Below are 16,970 nucleotides of genomic sequence, written 5' to 3' on the forward strand. Positions count from 1 at the left end.
AGCAGTTGAAATATACATTTTTTTAACGCAAAAGATAATAGAGATCGGCACGTGTGAATCATTGAAATATTCTTCTTGAAAATATAAACAATGAATGAAAAATTAATCACAAGAAAAAAATGTCTACAAATTAATGAATGAATGAATGAACTACTAGTAGGGCCATAGAAGGCTGGCATACATTGAACGTCTAAGCGCTTTATCAGTTCATAACTACTTTATTGAAAATGCGATAAAAGAATACGAAATTATCTTTTTTGGCCTAAATAATTCACTTATTGACATGAAACGTCGTAATTTCTGCAATGCAAAACGTTTACCGTGTAAGAGTTCAGGGTTTTTGTCTTGCTATGTGCTATGTGCTAATGAGCAGGCTTTCTGTGTCGGGTTTAGGGTTCTTGTCTTGCTGTGGCACTTGCCTTTTAGAAAATTCATTTTCATATTTCTTTAGAATTGTCATTTAGAACTTACTATTCTTCTATATTACACCACCAATGTTTCGTTATAACTAAGATCGGAAAATTCATCAACCAACTCTGCCACAGCACCCAGCAATAGTTTAGGTGAACAAAAGGCCAGTCACTGTGTGTCTTGAGTAACCTGGCTCAATAAATTTTTTTCCCCTGATCTCCTACATCTGGATGAGATCGCAATTTACCGCCAATATTCGAAATGACATCGGGAACGACAAGACAGCTTGTTTACGTTATACAGAATAAATTAGGACAACTCAGTGGGGAGTGCTGAATACCCAGTACAACAGAATGAACCTATCAGTTTAGTAAGCTGCTTATCTGTGGACCGAAAATACTTATTGATAGCAATGTTGATAAGTTTATAGGTAAAACCATGGAATCTCAGTAGCCTTTACAAATTACATAACATACTAAACGCCTTTGGCCTCATTGAAATTTAGTCCTCAACAATGAAATGAAGGTTATCCCAAAAATAAACATTTCTTGAAAACTTAGCCTATAAGGACATGTATAAACATGCTTTCATGCTAGAGCCTTGAAAATTAAATAAAAGCTGCCGTTAATTGCAATAAATAGAAATCAAGAGCAGCTGCTTTTAACGGTTGTTTCAGCTTTTTCATTCATCAAAGAATTCATCAGTAAAAAAGTTAAGCTAGGACGACGTTTCGCAAACAAAAACATAATTTGTTTCATGTCTTCGTTTCCACGCTTTTGCAGCTGGTAAAACAAACTGCTGCACCCTGTTAACCCGACCAGTCCCAACGCCCCCCCCCCCAAGACAATACTGAAATCACAATTTACGTCGAAATTTGAAAATACTCTTTCAGCTAGGGCCTAACTAAACAGCCATCATCTGGAGCCAGTTTTATGGACTGGTAGCCTATCAACTTTAATACAGGGGCTTATTCAATTCTTTTTCAATTTAGTTAACCACCTGGTTAAAGATAATACAAGTCGATAAAACCGGGCCCTGCGGTGTGGTGAAATGAAATTTCAGGCCAATCCTACGTTATTAAGTTCGCTATAAGTAAAAGTAAATACAGTTATAAATAGCGAAGTCCAAAAAACTACCCTATTTACTCAAAAACAGAAAGAGAAATATTCTATAATTTTGACGAATGAATTTAAAGTTCAATACCATGGTAATGTAAACAAAAAATCAAAAGAAATCTACCAATCAAATAAATTGCAGGGTCAATCCTTTTTTTAAGATGAAAAAAAGTAATGGAAGTGAACTTATCATTCTTAACTCTTGAGTTAGGTTGAACTGGTGGGCCCTGGTGTTGAAATCAATATCAAAAGAATCTATCCATTCATTTTGCATGCAGATTTTTTCCTAATTAATCCGAGATTTTGAAACACTTTTTAAAGGAGAAAGTCGAAACTTAATTTACATTTTACCATTGAATTATTATCGACTAAAAATTAAAAATCGAGCTTACCTTTAAAACGAAGTATCAAAATACCAGGAAGGTTGAGAGAGAGCACGGGAACCAGAGACAGTTGAAGTTGTTTGCTCGTTGGTGGTTTACTGGTCTATAATAGACTGATTACACAGAAACTAGGCAGCAATTATATAAACCCACCAATCAGTGAGCAGAGATTGCTGTGATTTTCATCAACAGTTATCAGGGTCAGAGTACATTAGGCCGATGCCTGGTGCACAGCAGTAGTTACTATTTTTTCGTCAATGACCTTCATTTATCTTATCTACGTGGGATTTTGGTAGAGAATCCATTGCAGACAATCATCGCCAGGTGCTTGACCATTTGACAATAACCACCTGAGCATATAACTACATTTTTCAACAAGACAACCAAAAACATAAAATTCTAATTAGTCACAACTACCGGCAATAATAATTGCCATAGGTTTTTTAGTTTTTTAATAGGCTTTTTAAACTACAGTTCTCGTTGATGGATTCGCCTCCCGGAATTCTGCAAAAAAACCATTCCCAAATTTAAAAAAAAAGTTTTAAATTTTGTTGTCTTATTTTCGATGGTGATTTGTAAAAAAATTGGTTTTCTTAGTTAGACCAACTTCAGGGTGTGCGCTTCTACAACAAAAGGCCAAGATCAATCAATCTATCTGAACTCTTTTTTAGGGGCTCGTATCTGAGTTGTAGGTAATGTAAAAGTGATAAACTGTTAATCCAATGTCTATAGTATATATAAAATAATAATTTCTTAGTTATTTTATATATACTATAGACATTGGATTAACAGATTATTGTCTTTACATTACCTACAACTTATATGAGCCCCTCCCTGTTGTGGTACGGTAGGAACCAGCTGGGGTCTTCATATGATAGGGCCTAGACCAATCGATACAATTGATTTGTACAATAATTAGATTGACTAAAAGAAAGCTTCTTGCACTTACTTTTTGAAACGTTACTGTAATCATGGGCACTGCCGGTTGAAAGAATAGGCCGGGCCCCGGGTGTATAGACTAGTAGACGTCCTCGGCTCATCGCCTCACTCACTTCAAAAATCGTTTTCCTAGCGATGTCATTCCGCGTTAACCATCCATATTCTATCACCTATATGTTTCTAACCATATTTGAGTCGCTAAAATTCCTGACTTCAAATAAATCGAAAAATACACGTGAAAACCTAGTTTATTTACTTCGAAAAAGTTAGGAAAAGTAAACAAACTTTTATTTCCGGGATTGTTCTGAAATTCGCCGATAGGTCGCAGCAGCGGAAATAAAAACGCCGGGCACCATCATGAAGGGTCCATAGAAACCAAGACAACAAGAAATGTGACACTGATTAAGCGAAACAATTAGCAGAAAAATGATCTAGTTTTGATTCATTACTTCCAGAGCAATTTCATAATTTCTGGTTCAGGAAAGATGAATATGCTAGGCTGATAAATATTATGAGAATCATTTCCACCATGACAATGCAAATCTTTGTGATTGGATTTTTTGTTTAACTGATAAAGCCCGGCCGTCCACAGGGCCGCTTAAAATTCCGAATTTATTCCCAATATGAATTATGTGTAAATATTTTATCATCCAGATTTGAATTCATGTTCATAGCCAGTCCACCAGCTCGGTAAGCTCCTGTCCGTTCTCGAAAGTTTCCGAGTCGATCTTTACCCGAATAAAAACAAAGAATCTCGATATATTTTTTCGTCATCTTTAGTTCCAAGCTACTTGATACATTTTTCAGTAATCTCGAATAATTTTAGTATAAATTATATATTGGGATTCCCTGCGTATTATGCAGCATGGACTCATGCACAATGCCGCCCTAACCGGCACGTGCGACCCCTTAAATTTGTTAAAGTGCTCTTCAATAAAGATTCTCATAAAAATACCGTCCGGCCCGCCACCAGCGCCCGCAAAATCCGACGTCCCGTCCTGTAATGAATTAGGATTTGAATCAATTGCCAAAGAGGCCGGTACGTTATATTGAATCAATTGCGAAAAAGGGGGCATTATATTGATTACCAAAAGGCATACGTTATATTGCCAAAAAGGGCATGTTATATTGTGAAAAAGGGCATGTTATATTGTCAAAAAGGCACGTTAATTTGCCAAAAATTCAGAAAAGGGTTCCAAAATAGTTTTAAAAATTCCTTGAATTAATCTCCAAACGTGAGGGCGCATTCAATCATTTTCAATCATATTACTGAAGTGCTCTAGACCCAATGACTATCAGCACGTTCAATTTGATGAAAAATTCCAAAAGGCACATTGAATTGCCAAGGGCACGTTAAATTACCAAAAATTCAGAAAAGGGATAAAAAAATAGTTGGCTCAAAACATGACTCCTCAATAACTGTCACAAAAAGGGCACTTTCAAATTGCAATAAATATTTAAAGTGGTATATTATTGCCTAAAATTCAGACAAGGGTTTTTTTGCTATTCTCTTGCCTCAGGTGCTCTGATAGGGCTTCAAATTAAAAAAAAATATCTTGGGAGGGGCCCCGGCGTCGACACTTGCTCCACGCGGCTATGACTAAACTACTCTGATGGAGCTGCATTATTTGGTGTTTCAATGAATTAGTATTCCCAAGACTATTAAGACACAGTCGAAACGCCTAACAAATAAATATTAGCTCATTGTCCACTATTTTCGTGGGATTTTTGTTTATTTAAAGCCCAGTCAATTTGGGATTCGAACTAGTTAGTTACCTAATCGTTGGTGGTAAGCTTTTTATAATCGGATGAGCTTATACCAACGTTAGGGATGACAAGGACCAAAACACGGTTGAAAAAAGTAACACTTAAAAAATATACTTTCTATTCACTTCAGTCCACAATTAATGGCTTAATTCACAAACTTACACAGGTACCTTTCGAAATAATCCAATTTTATGAATGTTTCGAGTGGTTAATCAACATTATTTTGAGAAATTAATTAATTTCTCCACCAATTTCGCCATTGGCCGCCATTTCTCTGTATTGCACATGTGGCATGATAAGACAAGGGGACCTACAAGGATTTATATAAAACTTCCAAGACGAAACGACAATTTTTATTTTTGATGGTTTTCCAACTTATATTTCAAATCTTCGTGTTTTCCAAGATAAATAATAAAACAATAAATTTTTTGTAAACGCAAAATGGGAAAAAGTGTTGATTTCTTAATTTTTTCAATTTCGTCGTTTCGCTTCGTGAGTTTGTGCTGTTGTCCTGGCCTCAGTCCACAGGTGCCAGCACCTCCAGTAATTTTCAAAATGGCAGCTGTTGACTGGACGGAAATTTACTCTCACTTTACGGCTGATTTGCACATGGATTAAGATCGTCAGGTGAGGTGTTATAGGTATCAGACAAACTACGAATCTGTTGTGCGTCGATTACAACAAAAATTAGACGGATATCTTAAGAGACAATGAAATGCCAGGCAAATTACTCGTCAGTCAAATTGGCTGACGAAGATTTCATACAAAAATGACCTTCCCATTCCTGACTGTGGTTTGTGAAAATATCCGATCGTGAAACTAAACCACAGACAGGTTACTGACTAGATTCGAACCTGATGGCGCTTGCTCGGGTGTATACAAACTAAGACGCGCATACTGTAAATGACGCCGCGTACCACAGAGACGCGCTAAATTCATTTCCGGGTTGCTGTCATCCAATTTTCAAAGCCCTGTGCTGTTTGAAGTCTTCCTACGGCTGAATACAGTTTTATGAGCATGCAATGGACAGAATTGTAGAAGTCCAAGAAGAAAACAACACTTTATTGATTGATGATGCAGTACCTAGTGAGCTCTTGTTTCTTTTGATTGAGATTGAGAAGAAGGCCGAAAAACATCACCACAACCAGGGCTTGTCACAATTTGATGGAGGATGGATGATACCAGTATCCCTATATAAAAAAGAAGGAATACTATTACTAATCGAAGTGGATCCGCACCTCTCGTGATTGACGCAATCTGTTGAATGACAGAATCCAGGCTAAAATCTCTATACTCTCTCTAGTGAAGATATCTGAAAATTAGCCATTGACAATATACTGAATTGCTGATGACATTTTGAATCTTAAACAATGATATTTAAGTAATTGATTGAACCGTTTACGCGGAGAGGTGCGGATCTGCACTTTTACCGGTGAGGCTATATGTAGTTAAAACATTCGACCGATTGTCAGCGAGCTCGGTGGTCTAGTGGTACGATGCTGTGCTAGTAATTTACTGGCCCGGGTTCGAGTCTCGCTCTATCTGCTATTTTTCTCTAACTCTATTCTCCACACTTTCCTTGAATTTTCTAAGTCGTGCACCTCTGTACGCATGCGCGGCGTTAATCGGCCAATCAGCGACAGTTATTAGCGTACAGATCCTAGTCCCGTACGAATAGACTCCAGAGTAATCCGTACGGGTCCGTACGAGTAGCCACAGCGATTACTAATTAGTATCATCCATCCTCCATCAAATTGTGACAAGCCCCTATTTAATTAATTCCGGGTTCGGATTCTCGAGTATCGGCAGTGCCGTGCGTTTAGAACTACGTCTCAACGCGCTGCGAGGGCGCTTGCGACATAAAAACAAACTTTAAATGCGAGTTAGGTCGGGCTGTCGACTACAGTCTCCTACGGCAGTTCCCCAGTGTGTCGACTACAGTCGCCTACGGCAAGTTAAGGGTTAATATTGGTTAAGTAAACTGGTGGCTGGATGGCATTGTAAAAATCAAAAGTCATTGATGCCGTGGTATTTGTCCACCAGTTAACTGGACGAGTCAATTCAATTCAATAAAGTGTTCTCCCAAGATAGGGCTATTTGCAAGGTTTGGTTGGGAATTCTTCCTAGCTCAGTATCTTGTCTCTGATGAAAAGAGTTGGCTTGTCGAAAATCTATCGCTGGCCACTTGATCCATATATTTATTATATAGCAGGGTCCCTACGACTCCTTGATTCCTTGAAAACTCCTTCCAAACGAAAAATATTTTTTAAGCTCCTTGAGAATCCTTGAATTTGAGCAATATGCTCATAAGTCCTTGAAAACTCCTTGAATTATGAGAAATTGGCAACCAGAAAATTTTTCGGCTTTAGGCCTACCTGGTACTTATTATACATACAGATTCCCTCCGAAATAATTGGTTTACTAAGATAAGCAGTACCAATTGAGGAGGAGTCGACAGTAATTGAGATGTGAAAGTGATGCAGACACTCCTTGAAATTTTCTCTTTGAAAAGTCAGAAATTATTAAAGATTATTATTACAAAATTATTAGATTATTTTTGTCATTTAATAATTGGAATTTATACGTTTTTAGAAATTTTTTAATATTTACAGTAAGCGATGTTTTGCCGATGCCTGATTTATCGAAAGAAGATTATCAGAAATATCCGGGATTCGTGAATCTGTTGAATTCGATCACTCACCATATCTCGGAGACCGGCATTTCTTACGACACCGTTGATGAAATTGCACAGGTATCTACGTACGCAGAGCTGACTACTATTTGAGAATAGTTTCTACTCTTTTAAGATCCCAACAACTATAAGAATTTCAAAATACCCAAACCTAAAGGTCCCTTTAGAATCTTTATGAAGATACTCGTAGTTGAAAAATGCTTTTTCTGGCGGATTTTTTTTGCAGGCAAGAGAATCGTTGACGTTTCAAAAGCTGAAATGGATCAATGGTAATATTTTGTTGAATACAATTCACGAAATCGTCGAAGACCAAGAAATAGAAGACACATCTCAGCGACAGCAGTCTTCTAAGGTTGAGTAGTTGAATGAATATCTTTGATCTCAGCAGTTTCTTAAAATGAAAGGTTTTCAACGGATTATGGTCAACAGAAAGTATTTGAAAAATGTTGAATGCGAAATGGACTTTTGGGTTCTATAGGCCTACTTGGGGGATTTGTTCTATTCTTAGCTCTTTAGTGTCGATCACATGAGTTTTTTTATTGAGCTGGACACACCATCTCAGTAGAAAAATGAATTTAAAGTATATTTGTTGGGTCATATGATAACGTATGGATTTGGGAGCCTAAAAATTCAGTTTGAAGTTCAGTTGAAAATGGACTGATTTTGACAACGAAAGACTGAGTATTCGACATGCCATCTGGCGGGGAAACCTGGCGTTGCACCTCCCCATTCTGTTAATTAACATAATTAGCATGTCTCAGCTATGACATTTATATCGATCCAGATTTGGATATTACGAAACCTGTGTGATACGTAAATTTCACTTTTTCCCACAATATTCGTATTAACTAGATCCACTGTATTTTGATAGTTTTCAGTAGCGGTGAAAGCGATGTTGAACAGCGCTGAATGTAGCGATTATCTAACGTGTCATCCAGATCCAACTTCCAACCTCACATTATTCAATCTCGATAAAGTCGATCTGCAACGTCTCAATAAGCAAGTAAGAGCAATCCTCTTGAATTCTTATTCATTTGAATAGAAGGATGATTTAACCTCTGTGATATGTCAGTAACCTCTGTGTGTATGTCTGTAGAATATGATACAGGGTCCATACAACTCCTTGATTCCTTGACGACTCTTTCTAAACAGAAAAAGCTTTTATAAGTGATTTGATTTGAGCAAAATGCCCGAAAACTCCTTTAAAAACACAGTTTTGAGAAGTAGGCAATTAGAGATGTTTCTAGTTATAAAGTAAATTACGCCTTAATAGATACAGTTGGGACCAGGATTCTTTTTACCCAATTGGGTGGTTGCCGAAATGGAAACCGAGGTTAGTTTGTGTATAGGATAGAAATTTGCTTACAAAGCCACCAAATTATTGGTTTACCAAGATAAACGGTACCGATTTAGGAGTAACCTATAGTAATCGGGTATGAAAGTGTGAATGTGGATACCTTCTTATTAAAAACTCCTTATATCCAGGAATGACTGATCTCCAGGAAGCCTCTTATAGTAACGTTCATATTTTCCATTAAACTGGATTGTTGGTCCCAAATAATCCGGGTTTGAACTTTATGTAAATCAGTGATTTTATGTCAAAACATACAGTCCTAAATGCTGATTCCCTTTGATGTTTATACATGTATTTCTCAATTGAGGAATTCTGTTGCTTTACTGCATAATCGATATCGTACGTTTTAATATGATTTGTAGGAATATGAGTCGGTGAAAAGTGAGCTGATGAGTGAAATTCGCAAACGTTTGGAACTGAAAGTTCGTCGTTTGATACAATTTCATCTGCCGCAGCAAACTGAAGGCATTTGTTCGGCGGAAGGTTTCAGTCGTTCGATTATTAACGACGTTAGTCAATTGCAACAACAAAAAGATTTAGTGAAAGGAGAAATTAAACTTCGGCATAATTTATTGGAAGTTTATCACAAGGTACGTTGGCGGTGGTGGGTGCATTCATTAACCCTTTCAGTGCTCACTAATTGATACCCTATAGTGCTGGAGATAATTTGAAAATTCTAAAAAATTCCACCCTAGTGTGTTGAATAACGGGAATACCACTATAGTGCGTCTACACTGCGGTGCGGTGTATCGTTAGTTACTAGTATTTCACTATGTTTGACACGTGCTGCCATTTTTCAAGAGAGATAATTACTAATTACATCAATACACCGCAGTGCGGTGTACTAGCAAAATCTTTCACTGATATAGACACCGCACTGCAGTGTAGACGCACTGAAAGGGTTAAGGAATATGTGTACTGGCAGGCTGTAGCTGGGGACGAGTTAACCTATGCTAACCTTGCTTACCACTAATTTCCTACTGACTCAGAAATAGTTTACCGAATCGCCTTGTTCATGCCTGTATATATATACGGGTATTCGAACTTCGCCTAATGAAAAACCTCCGAAAGCGTGAAGCGTAATATTCCTAGAATTCCTGGAAGTATGCGGTTTCACTATTGTATCAACATAAGTAAACTAGAACAAATTCAATTAATCTAGGCCTATATTTTTAATGGAGTAACATGACGATCTAATCATGGACTCTAAAACGAGACTCTGTGATCTTACTCGGCGGTTACCGTACGAGTATTCGAGAATTTTTGCACGCAGTGAGCTTGTGCAACAACAGCTAATTAGTTGAAAACAATTTTCGTGGCCCCAATAAACACCGAAGTTGCGTTGAATCAAAAACTGGACATTGCTTGGCTGGAAACACCCATCAGAACTTTTGAACAGTTCAGAAGTTCTCGGAGGACGTGTTGCATGAAGACGTTTCGGGTGTATACGTATATGAAATATTGGACAGATTTTCAACGTGAACCCGCATCTTAGAACCATTGCGATGCAGAATATGGTGAATTGAAATCCATTACTGTGGAACCTTGTTATAACTACCTTGGAATGTAATGATTTCTCAGTTGATAAAAACTACATTTCGTCCTAGATTTTTTGATTTTGATTATTTCATACCGGATATAACGAGCTATTGGTTGAAAACTATCGTGCACATTTCGATATTGAATTGTAGATATGTATCTTTATAATGACTTGTATTGAGGTGACATAACGAACATATTTCTCGATCCCTGATGTTTGTTGTAGCGAGGTTCCACTGTATTTTCAATTATCACCGAGCGGGATAACAAAAATAATTGGTCCCAATTGATTCGAGTTAGTAGGAGTTAACTGTATATATATATATATATCGTAATTGTTTTTAGGTTGTGATGAAATCTATTCGTAATGTCGAAGAATTAATCAGCACGTATAAATTGAAATTTCAACTCAACTCCGACAAAACCAACTGTGATTGGCTGTTAGCTAAAGGTGAAGGTCTAATGCTTAAATTGAAGTAAGTAAATTAGGCTACGCAGTGGATTTAACTTACGCTAACTGTTATGTATCGATACATTATAGTTAGTGGGACTTTCATTACTGTTTTGAAAGTTAGTATGACTGTTAAGGCGGGTGAGATGTCTACCCCATCGAAGATGGAGGTCATTGGCCGTCGAACGTAGCCTTCTTGAAATTATTGTTAGCGTGTTACGGCCTGAAATTCATTGATGGATACCCATGAAACTTGATGTTAGAGTAGAGATGGGTTCACTTTTCCAGACTTGAACCAACAACTCTGATTGAACAATTAAGCAAACACTGTTGTTCATGTAGTATGCAATATGTCTGTTACCTTTCGTTCAATTTCTTGCCTATTTACTGTTTGCTATACGTATGTGGCATTGAAACATTCTGGTTTGAATTCAGTTTACCAGGGGCGGATTTAGACCCTGTCGACCGTGTCGCTCGACACGGTAGGACTTATAAAGTGTCTTTTTATTTTTTCTCTGTATCAAAATTTGCTGTTGTAACCACCTGAGATACACAATAGATATTTTTCCTAAATATATAACCTATGTTTCTTGACTATATGCCTCTCAGAGATGCTCAGAAAGCTCTAAAATGATAGGTAAATTTCAAAAATTTTGCTGATATACCTTTCCGCCCTAAATTAAGAATATATGCCCTTTTCATTGGTCGACATAGTCACAACATGCCCCTGGATCCGCACCTGTTTACTAATTGTGAGTCGTCATTTGGGTAATTCAACATAATGATTGTTCTATCTATGACCTAAGTGAATTTAACTGTACTCATAAGCTACGTCTACGCCTACGCTAGCACATTGAACCTGGGTTTCTATTAACGGTTTGACCAAAAACCTGAGTTCGCAGTGAATAGCGTCTACACTTAACTCACTGCTGCATTCAATGCGGAGTGTACTTTTCTTTCCAAAAGAAGGGTTTCTGAAACCGAGGTCTTATGGTCAACTCTGCGTTGTTTCTAGCGTAGTGTGGACTCATGACCCTGGTCTAAGAACAAGTGTAGATGGTAACCACTATAATTTTGAGTTACTGCAATTCCTTATTGTATCATTTTAGTTTTTCTGATGATGGGGTTTAGAAGTAACCCCGAAACTGTTAGAAAATAAACTTTTCTACATAATCTACCGTGGGTTTTTATTTGTTAACTCTACACTGAGATTAACATCAGTTCACTATAGTCGAGTGTAGACGAGGCTATAGCTATCATTTGGTCAGCGACCTTTTAAGAATTATACTGCATTTTGATTGATTGATGTCTGTTGTAGTTTCCTGGTTGATCAATTAAATGTGATGCACTTATCTTCTTTCATAGGAAGTTAGAATGCGAACGATTGTATTACACGTACTGTCAGAATGATTACGAACCGGCTAAAGTTCTCGGCAAAATCGAGTAAGTACTTTGCGCCAGTTTGGTTACCTTTGTTTTTATGAAACTTTCCAGGGAAAAAACATTCTGTATTTGGAATCAGCGATCGTTCAATTTTCGTATATCTTATTTGAATACCCGGCATTTTATTTATGAATGAATAATGTAATGAGTTTTGTGTCATCGGATCTCTTATGATTTGGAAATCTTCAAAAGATCTAAGCTTCACCCAGTGAAAATAGAAATAAAGATCTAGCCTTCACAGATTGTCAGGACAGATCCAGAGACAGATTTTCGACTGCCTTCTAAAAAGGAAATGGCAGTGAGCTGATACTACGTGATGATCCATGCTAGACAAGCGCCAATGGTGCAGAGTCGAAAATATTTCTAAAAATTGAAGATTGTTTGAGACGCAATCTTAGAGGATCCCAGCAGTTTTAAGAGACAAATTTAAGATTCTGAATTTCATAATCTGTCTTTGATCATCAAACACAAATAAGGTGTTGAGAGTGAGGTGCCTTTTTTCTTGTAATTTCCGGCACACTCTGCCCTTTTGTGGCTTTTCTAGGTTACTCTTGTTTTTGATTGTGGATATTTATTTAACATGTTTTTTTCAGTGCTGGGCCATATCAGCTCATGGAATCATATCCTGCTTGGTTGGCCTTTCCGTTACCTCAGATATTTTACCCCTTTTGATATATCATTATCTGCTCTTACCGTCCCGGCATTACTATGCCTTTTATTGTGTCCTCGATATGATGCCCTTTCGAGAAGTCATTTCACATTTAAATCAAAATACTGGTTATAAGTCTGTCACAAGAGTGTTATTTGATAGCTGAAACGATGATTGTTGCATTTTTGCATTTTTCCAATGTTGCGACTTTGAGATCACGACGATCTTATTGAATTGACTACATTGGCGTCACTGAAGCGAAGTAAATTAAAAATTTTATGGTAAAATCGATCAAAATAAAATTTTTTATGTGTGTAGCAAACCGTTGGGAACCCGGGGCATGAAACCCCATCAGTATAGGTATGCCTTTAAGTGTGTCATGCAAATCAAACTCGATATCAATAGTTATGTCAATGAACTTCTACAGCGAATTTTCATACAGAAATATTCGCGAATTTCTCGTCCCAGTAGAATATATATGTAGAAATTGATCACATAGTTGCACGATTGAAATTGAGTGGTAATGTCAAATAGAAATGCTCTCTGTTCCAGTGAGATTGGCAAGAATACAGTAATAGTGGTTGGAATTGTAAATATTGCAAATGCGAGTGAAACTGTTACGAGCATTATTGTTGTACGTTTTGATTTTGTTGTTTTTTGATCGGACGAAACCATTTTTGAACCTCTGAACAACTGAACTATTATAACAGAATTTGACGTAACGATCAAAGTTAAAGGTAGAATGTAAAGATAGAAAACGGTAATCAGGAAATATTTTCTCTGGGCGAATAATCGAAAACATCCAGAAGACTGTTCGGAAAAATGCACCGACAAAGTAGGTATAAGGTATATGATCAACAGATTCATCGCAGTAATTATCAACGTAACGAATCTAGCGAATCTCGGTGTACACATCGAACGAGAGGTGAACGGGAAGAGCACAACTGCCGCGCGTTCTAGAGTTATCGCTACGATTAACCACGAACTATTACGGACTGCTAGCGTTGTGATAAATTCGTAGATTTTACAGCCGATCAGCGAATTTAAGATGAATATAGCACCGCTTTTCGCTCGCCAGAGAACGAACTGTAAAACAGGCATCAAAGATAAGTTGATGCAATAGACAAAATCACTGATAGACAAAACGGTCAGATAGTTAGCGTAAGATAAACTGCGGAATCTACGACTTATCATTATAAGGAACGTAGCTAAATTTCCGAAAGCCCCAAACAGGAACGAAACAGACAGAATTGTCAATAACACAATACGGGAGCTACCGGATTTGTTCACCACGGACATTAGAACGATGTTACTGCTATAAGTTCGACCAAATTGCAAGTGACTAGAATTCGTGATCATTGCTTTCCGAAGGCTCCTTACGGAATAAAACCGGCCGAATTACCGATGACGCAGTACGAGCCAGCCTTGTTTGCCGCAGATGTTAGAACGATGATACTGTGCTACATGTGTAGGTTCGACCAATTCCCAAATGACTAGAAATCATCACGTATAATCTAGTTTATACGTCCATGGTCTGACCGTGATCTCGCAGGCTGTGGCCACGTAACCTGCAGCGCAAAGCAACCACGACCACAGAATAATTCCAGCTCGAATACGGCATTAGAGAAATAATTGAAGTTTGTCGATTGTTTACATTGGTTCATTACGACGCCAATTCTAAGAAGAATTGAAGCTCAATGTGGCTGGTGTCTTCGTACATTCAACATTTACCTTAACGCAATTTAACGTGTTAAATTTCGCCTGTAGAAATACTACACATTTTCAATCTGAACAATTCGCAATATAAAAGTTCACAAATCACATTCCGTTTAGTTTGTTACGTTGAGTTATCGACAAACAAAAAAAACTTTTACAGACTGGAGATCACCGTCATAATTCAACTTCCAACAAATGAAAGCATTAGTTTTATCAGACAGCATGTTATGGTATTCTCTCTAACTTTCCAAATATGTGAGGATTAAGTCTCTCCACATAAGCGCAGTGATGGTTTCTAGTCATTTGGGAATTGGTCAGACTGATTTTAAGATGAAACATCGGTTAGAACGTCCAAGTTCTTGGGGTACATCTGTCAATTCCGTAATTGAGATGAAATGCGTGAATTGTAGCTTCATACATTTTCATATAGAAATATGACGGGCACCAAGTGCATGTCATACCCATCGTGACAATTGATGATCGGGGGTCTATACAGCGTACTGTTTGGCCAAACATAAGATGATATTGTACCGATTATGTAGTACTGTTCGCCCGCTTTGTCTTGAGTATATTCCTTCAAGACAACGATTTTTTAGTAGCTGAGCGGGGGCCACGACCCCTGAACCCCCCCCTTTGGATCGGCCCCTGAGCTGCGTCGCTGAAAATGCCTCACCGTCCGCGAGGGTGTTTTTTATGCTATTGAAAAACTATTGCTGTCCCGGAAACAATCTCCCAGTCCCGGTAAAAATTGTTTTAATTCTTCAATTTTCCTTATTACGTCCTTGAAAATGGTGTTTTGTCCACGATACAGTAATTGATAAGTTAGGCATGTCTGAACCCAACCGTAGCTAACATTTGGTTTGAAACTAAACCATTTGCCATTGAGGTAACGGTTTAAAAAGCGTGTTCGACTGTATCACGAACTGCGGGACTGTTTCAATTTACAACAGAATTCATCGCTTGTGTTCGTACTTGTTTTTCAGAAGAGAATTGGATCAACGAATTGAGAAGAAACTTTCCGATTTGGACGATATGACGAAAGTAATCGAAGCGTATCAGTCAGTAGGAATGGGATTCGATGAATTAGTGAATGAATATTCGAAATTGAAACAACATTACGACATGCAAAAACTGGCATTAACCGATTTAGCTTTAAATATGGCATCGTAACTTTTGAGTATTGGTTTCCTATTCCTAGAGGTTCAGTAGATGTCAGAATTACCGGTGCGTATAAATGAATTGATATTTGTATCAAAAAGTTGTTCAATAAAATAATCCATATTTTCATAGACTTAATGTATTGGTTCTTGGGCTTCCATGTGACCATTGTCTAGTTCCGTATGTGTTTGTATAGGATTAGGATTAGGATTTTATTTTCACTACAACCATTTCTATGGTACATGGAATGAGACTTATATTAAGTGCCACACGTGAAAATTCATATATATCCTTTTGTTTTCATTTGATTCTACCACGAGAGAAATCTGTCGACAATTTGGTGTCGTAAAATACAAATTCTCGCATTGTCGCCTGAAATTTTTCTAAAACGAACCAAAAGCCGGCCATAAAGAAATCCGAATGCGGCGTCGACGAGTCGAACCGTATCCTGAAGTTTGAATAAAGAAAATTTTTAACGTAGCGTAACGTGTCTTACATATATTCAGTTAATCTCGCTCGCAAAGAACATAATATTCGGAATATTTTTTTAACGGATAAAGAAATTAACCATGCAGCTTTTTTTTCTTTGAAATCTAGGCGTTATAATCACAACCAATTCCGCCTACACAGGTAGTACCGGCACCGGCAAAATGTTGCCGCATAGATTTTCGGACTTTTTTTCGCATTGTCAAGTACGAATGGGGAGAGAACATATTTTGGTTATTCTGCTCCATTATACTGTATTATTTTTGTTTTTTTGTTGTTTTGTTTTGTTGTTTTTTTTCTATTCTCCATGTCTCTTGTTTGTCCTGTCCACTTTATTGAAAATGTCAATCCAATGATGTATATGTTGAACATTAAGGATCAATAAAGTTATTTTGAATTTGAATTCTACCAGTTTGAACGGATTAACGAATAGACCGGTACCGCTTAAAGCAGAATCAATGTGTGACCCCCTGGCAATCGCTTTGCTGGGATGTCATTATATTTGACAGTTCCTTGTAGGTATAATAATGAAAACGCATGCATCTTTTCTTCTGAACGTTTTATGTTCAGAGATTAGTTATCCAGCAGCACCATACGGCGAAACTCATGCATGTATTTGTTTTTAGCGCGGCACACGTAATTCGAATCCCAGCCGGTCACATCAGCTGCAGTCGGGGAATTGATGATCAAACGAGCCAAAACCCGCGTGGAATGTCGAGATGTGACGATCTCTACGTTACCCGTTGGCGCTATTTCGGAGGCTGCCCTTTCGAACGCGCTCAAATCGTGGATCCGACCTGTCTGACGCGTTCGATAGAAACGCACGTCCGGTAGCGGATAGCCGGTTGCATCGCAGTTCAACATAAC

At 37.7% G+C, this 16,970-nt stretch overlaps 2 protein-coding genes across 4 annotated transcripts in view; one reads left to right on the top strand and one right to left on the bottom strand.

Annotated features, from left to right (window-relative positions):
* The window catches only part of LOC141902885 (hepatocyte growth factor receptor-like), a 38,167-nt gene extending 36,103 nt beyond the window's left edge, over window positions 1-2,064 (bottom strand). For both annotated transcript variants that reach the window (XM_074790809.1, XM_074790806.1), the window contains exon 1: window positions 1,919-2,064. The gene's annotated coding sequence lies outside the window, so the exon portion shown is untranslated. The remainder of the gene's footprint in view (window positions 1-1,918) is intronic.
* A 3,110-nt stretch (window positions 2,065-5,174) lies between these two features.
* On the top strand, window positions 5,175-15,715 carry LOC141902462 (HAUS augmin-like complex subunit 4). Of its 2 annotated transcripts, none has more exons than XM_074790196.1 (8): window positions 5,175-5,242; window positions 7,228-7,367; window positions 7,534-7,659; window positions 8,179-8,310; window positions 9,024-9,251; window positions 10,546-10,676; window positions 12,017-12,094; window positions 15,443-15,715. In XM_074790196.1, the coding sequence occupies exons 2-8, from the start codon at window positions 7,245-7,247 to the stop codon at window positions 15,627-15,629; spliced, it is 1,005 nt and encodes a 334-aa protein (XP_074646297.1). In that variant the 5' UTR covers window positions 5,175-5,242; window positions 7,228-7,244; the 3' UTR covers window positions 15,630-15,715. The 2 variants fall into 2 exon arrangements, with proteins under 2 accessions (XP_074646297.1, XP_074646296.1); XM_074790195.1 differs by lacking the exon at window positions 5,175-5,242 and adding an exon at window positions 5,534-5,701.
* Window positions 15,716-16,970: the final 1,255 nt, after the last annotated feature.

This window comes from Tubulanus polymorphus, chromosome 3, assembly GCF_964204645.1.
Source record: "Tubulanus polymorphus chromosome 3, tnTubPoly1.2, whole genome shotgun sequence".
NCBI classification, from domain to species: Eukaryota; Metazoa; Nemertea; class Palaeonemertea; order Tubulaniformes; family Tubulanidae; genus Tubulanus; species Tubulanus polymorphus.

Bases quoted from the DNA above. Each gene is read 5' to 3' on its own strand.
- LOC141902462 (XM_074790195.1), top strand. From the start codon at position 5,638: ATGGACAGAATTGTAGAAGTCCAAGAAGAAAACAACACTTTATTGATT. The intron at 7,368-7,533 runs GTATCTACGTAC...TTTTTTTTGCAG, and splicing joins CCGTTGATGAAATTGCACAG to GCAAGAGAATCGTTGACGTT. The intron at 8,311-9,023 runs GTAAGAGCAATC...TATGATTTGTAG, and splicing joins TGCAACGTCTCAATAAGCAA to GAATATGAGTCGGTGAAAAG.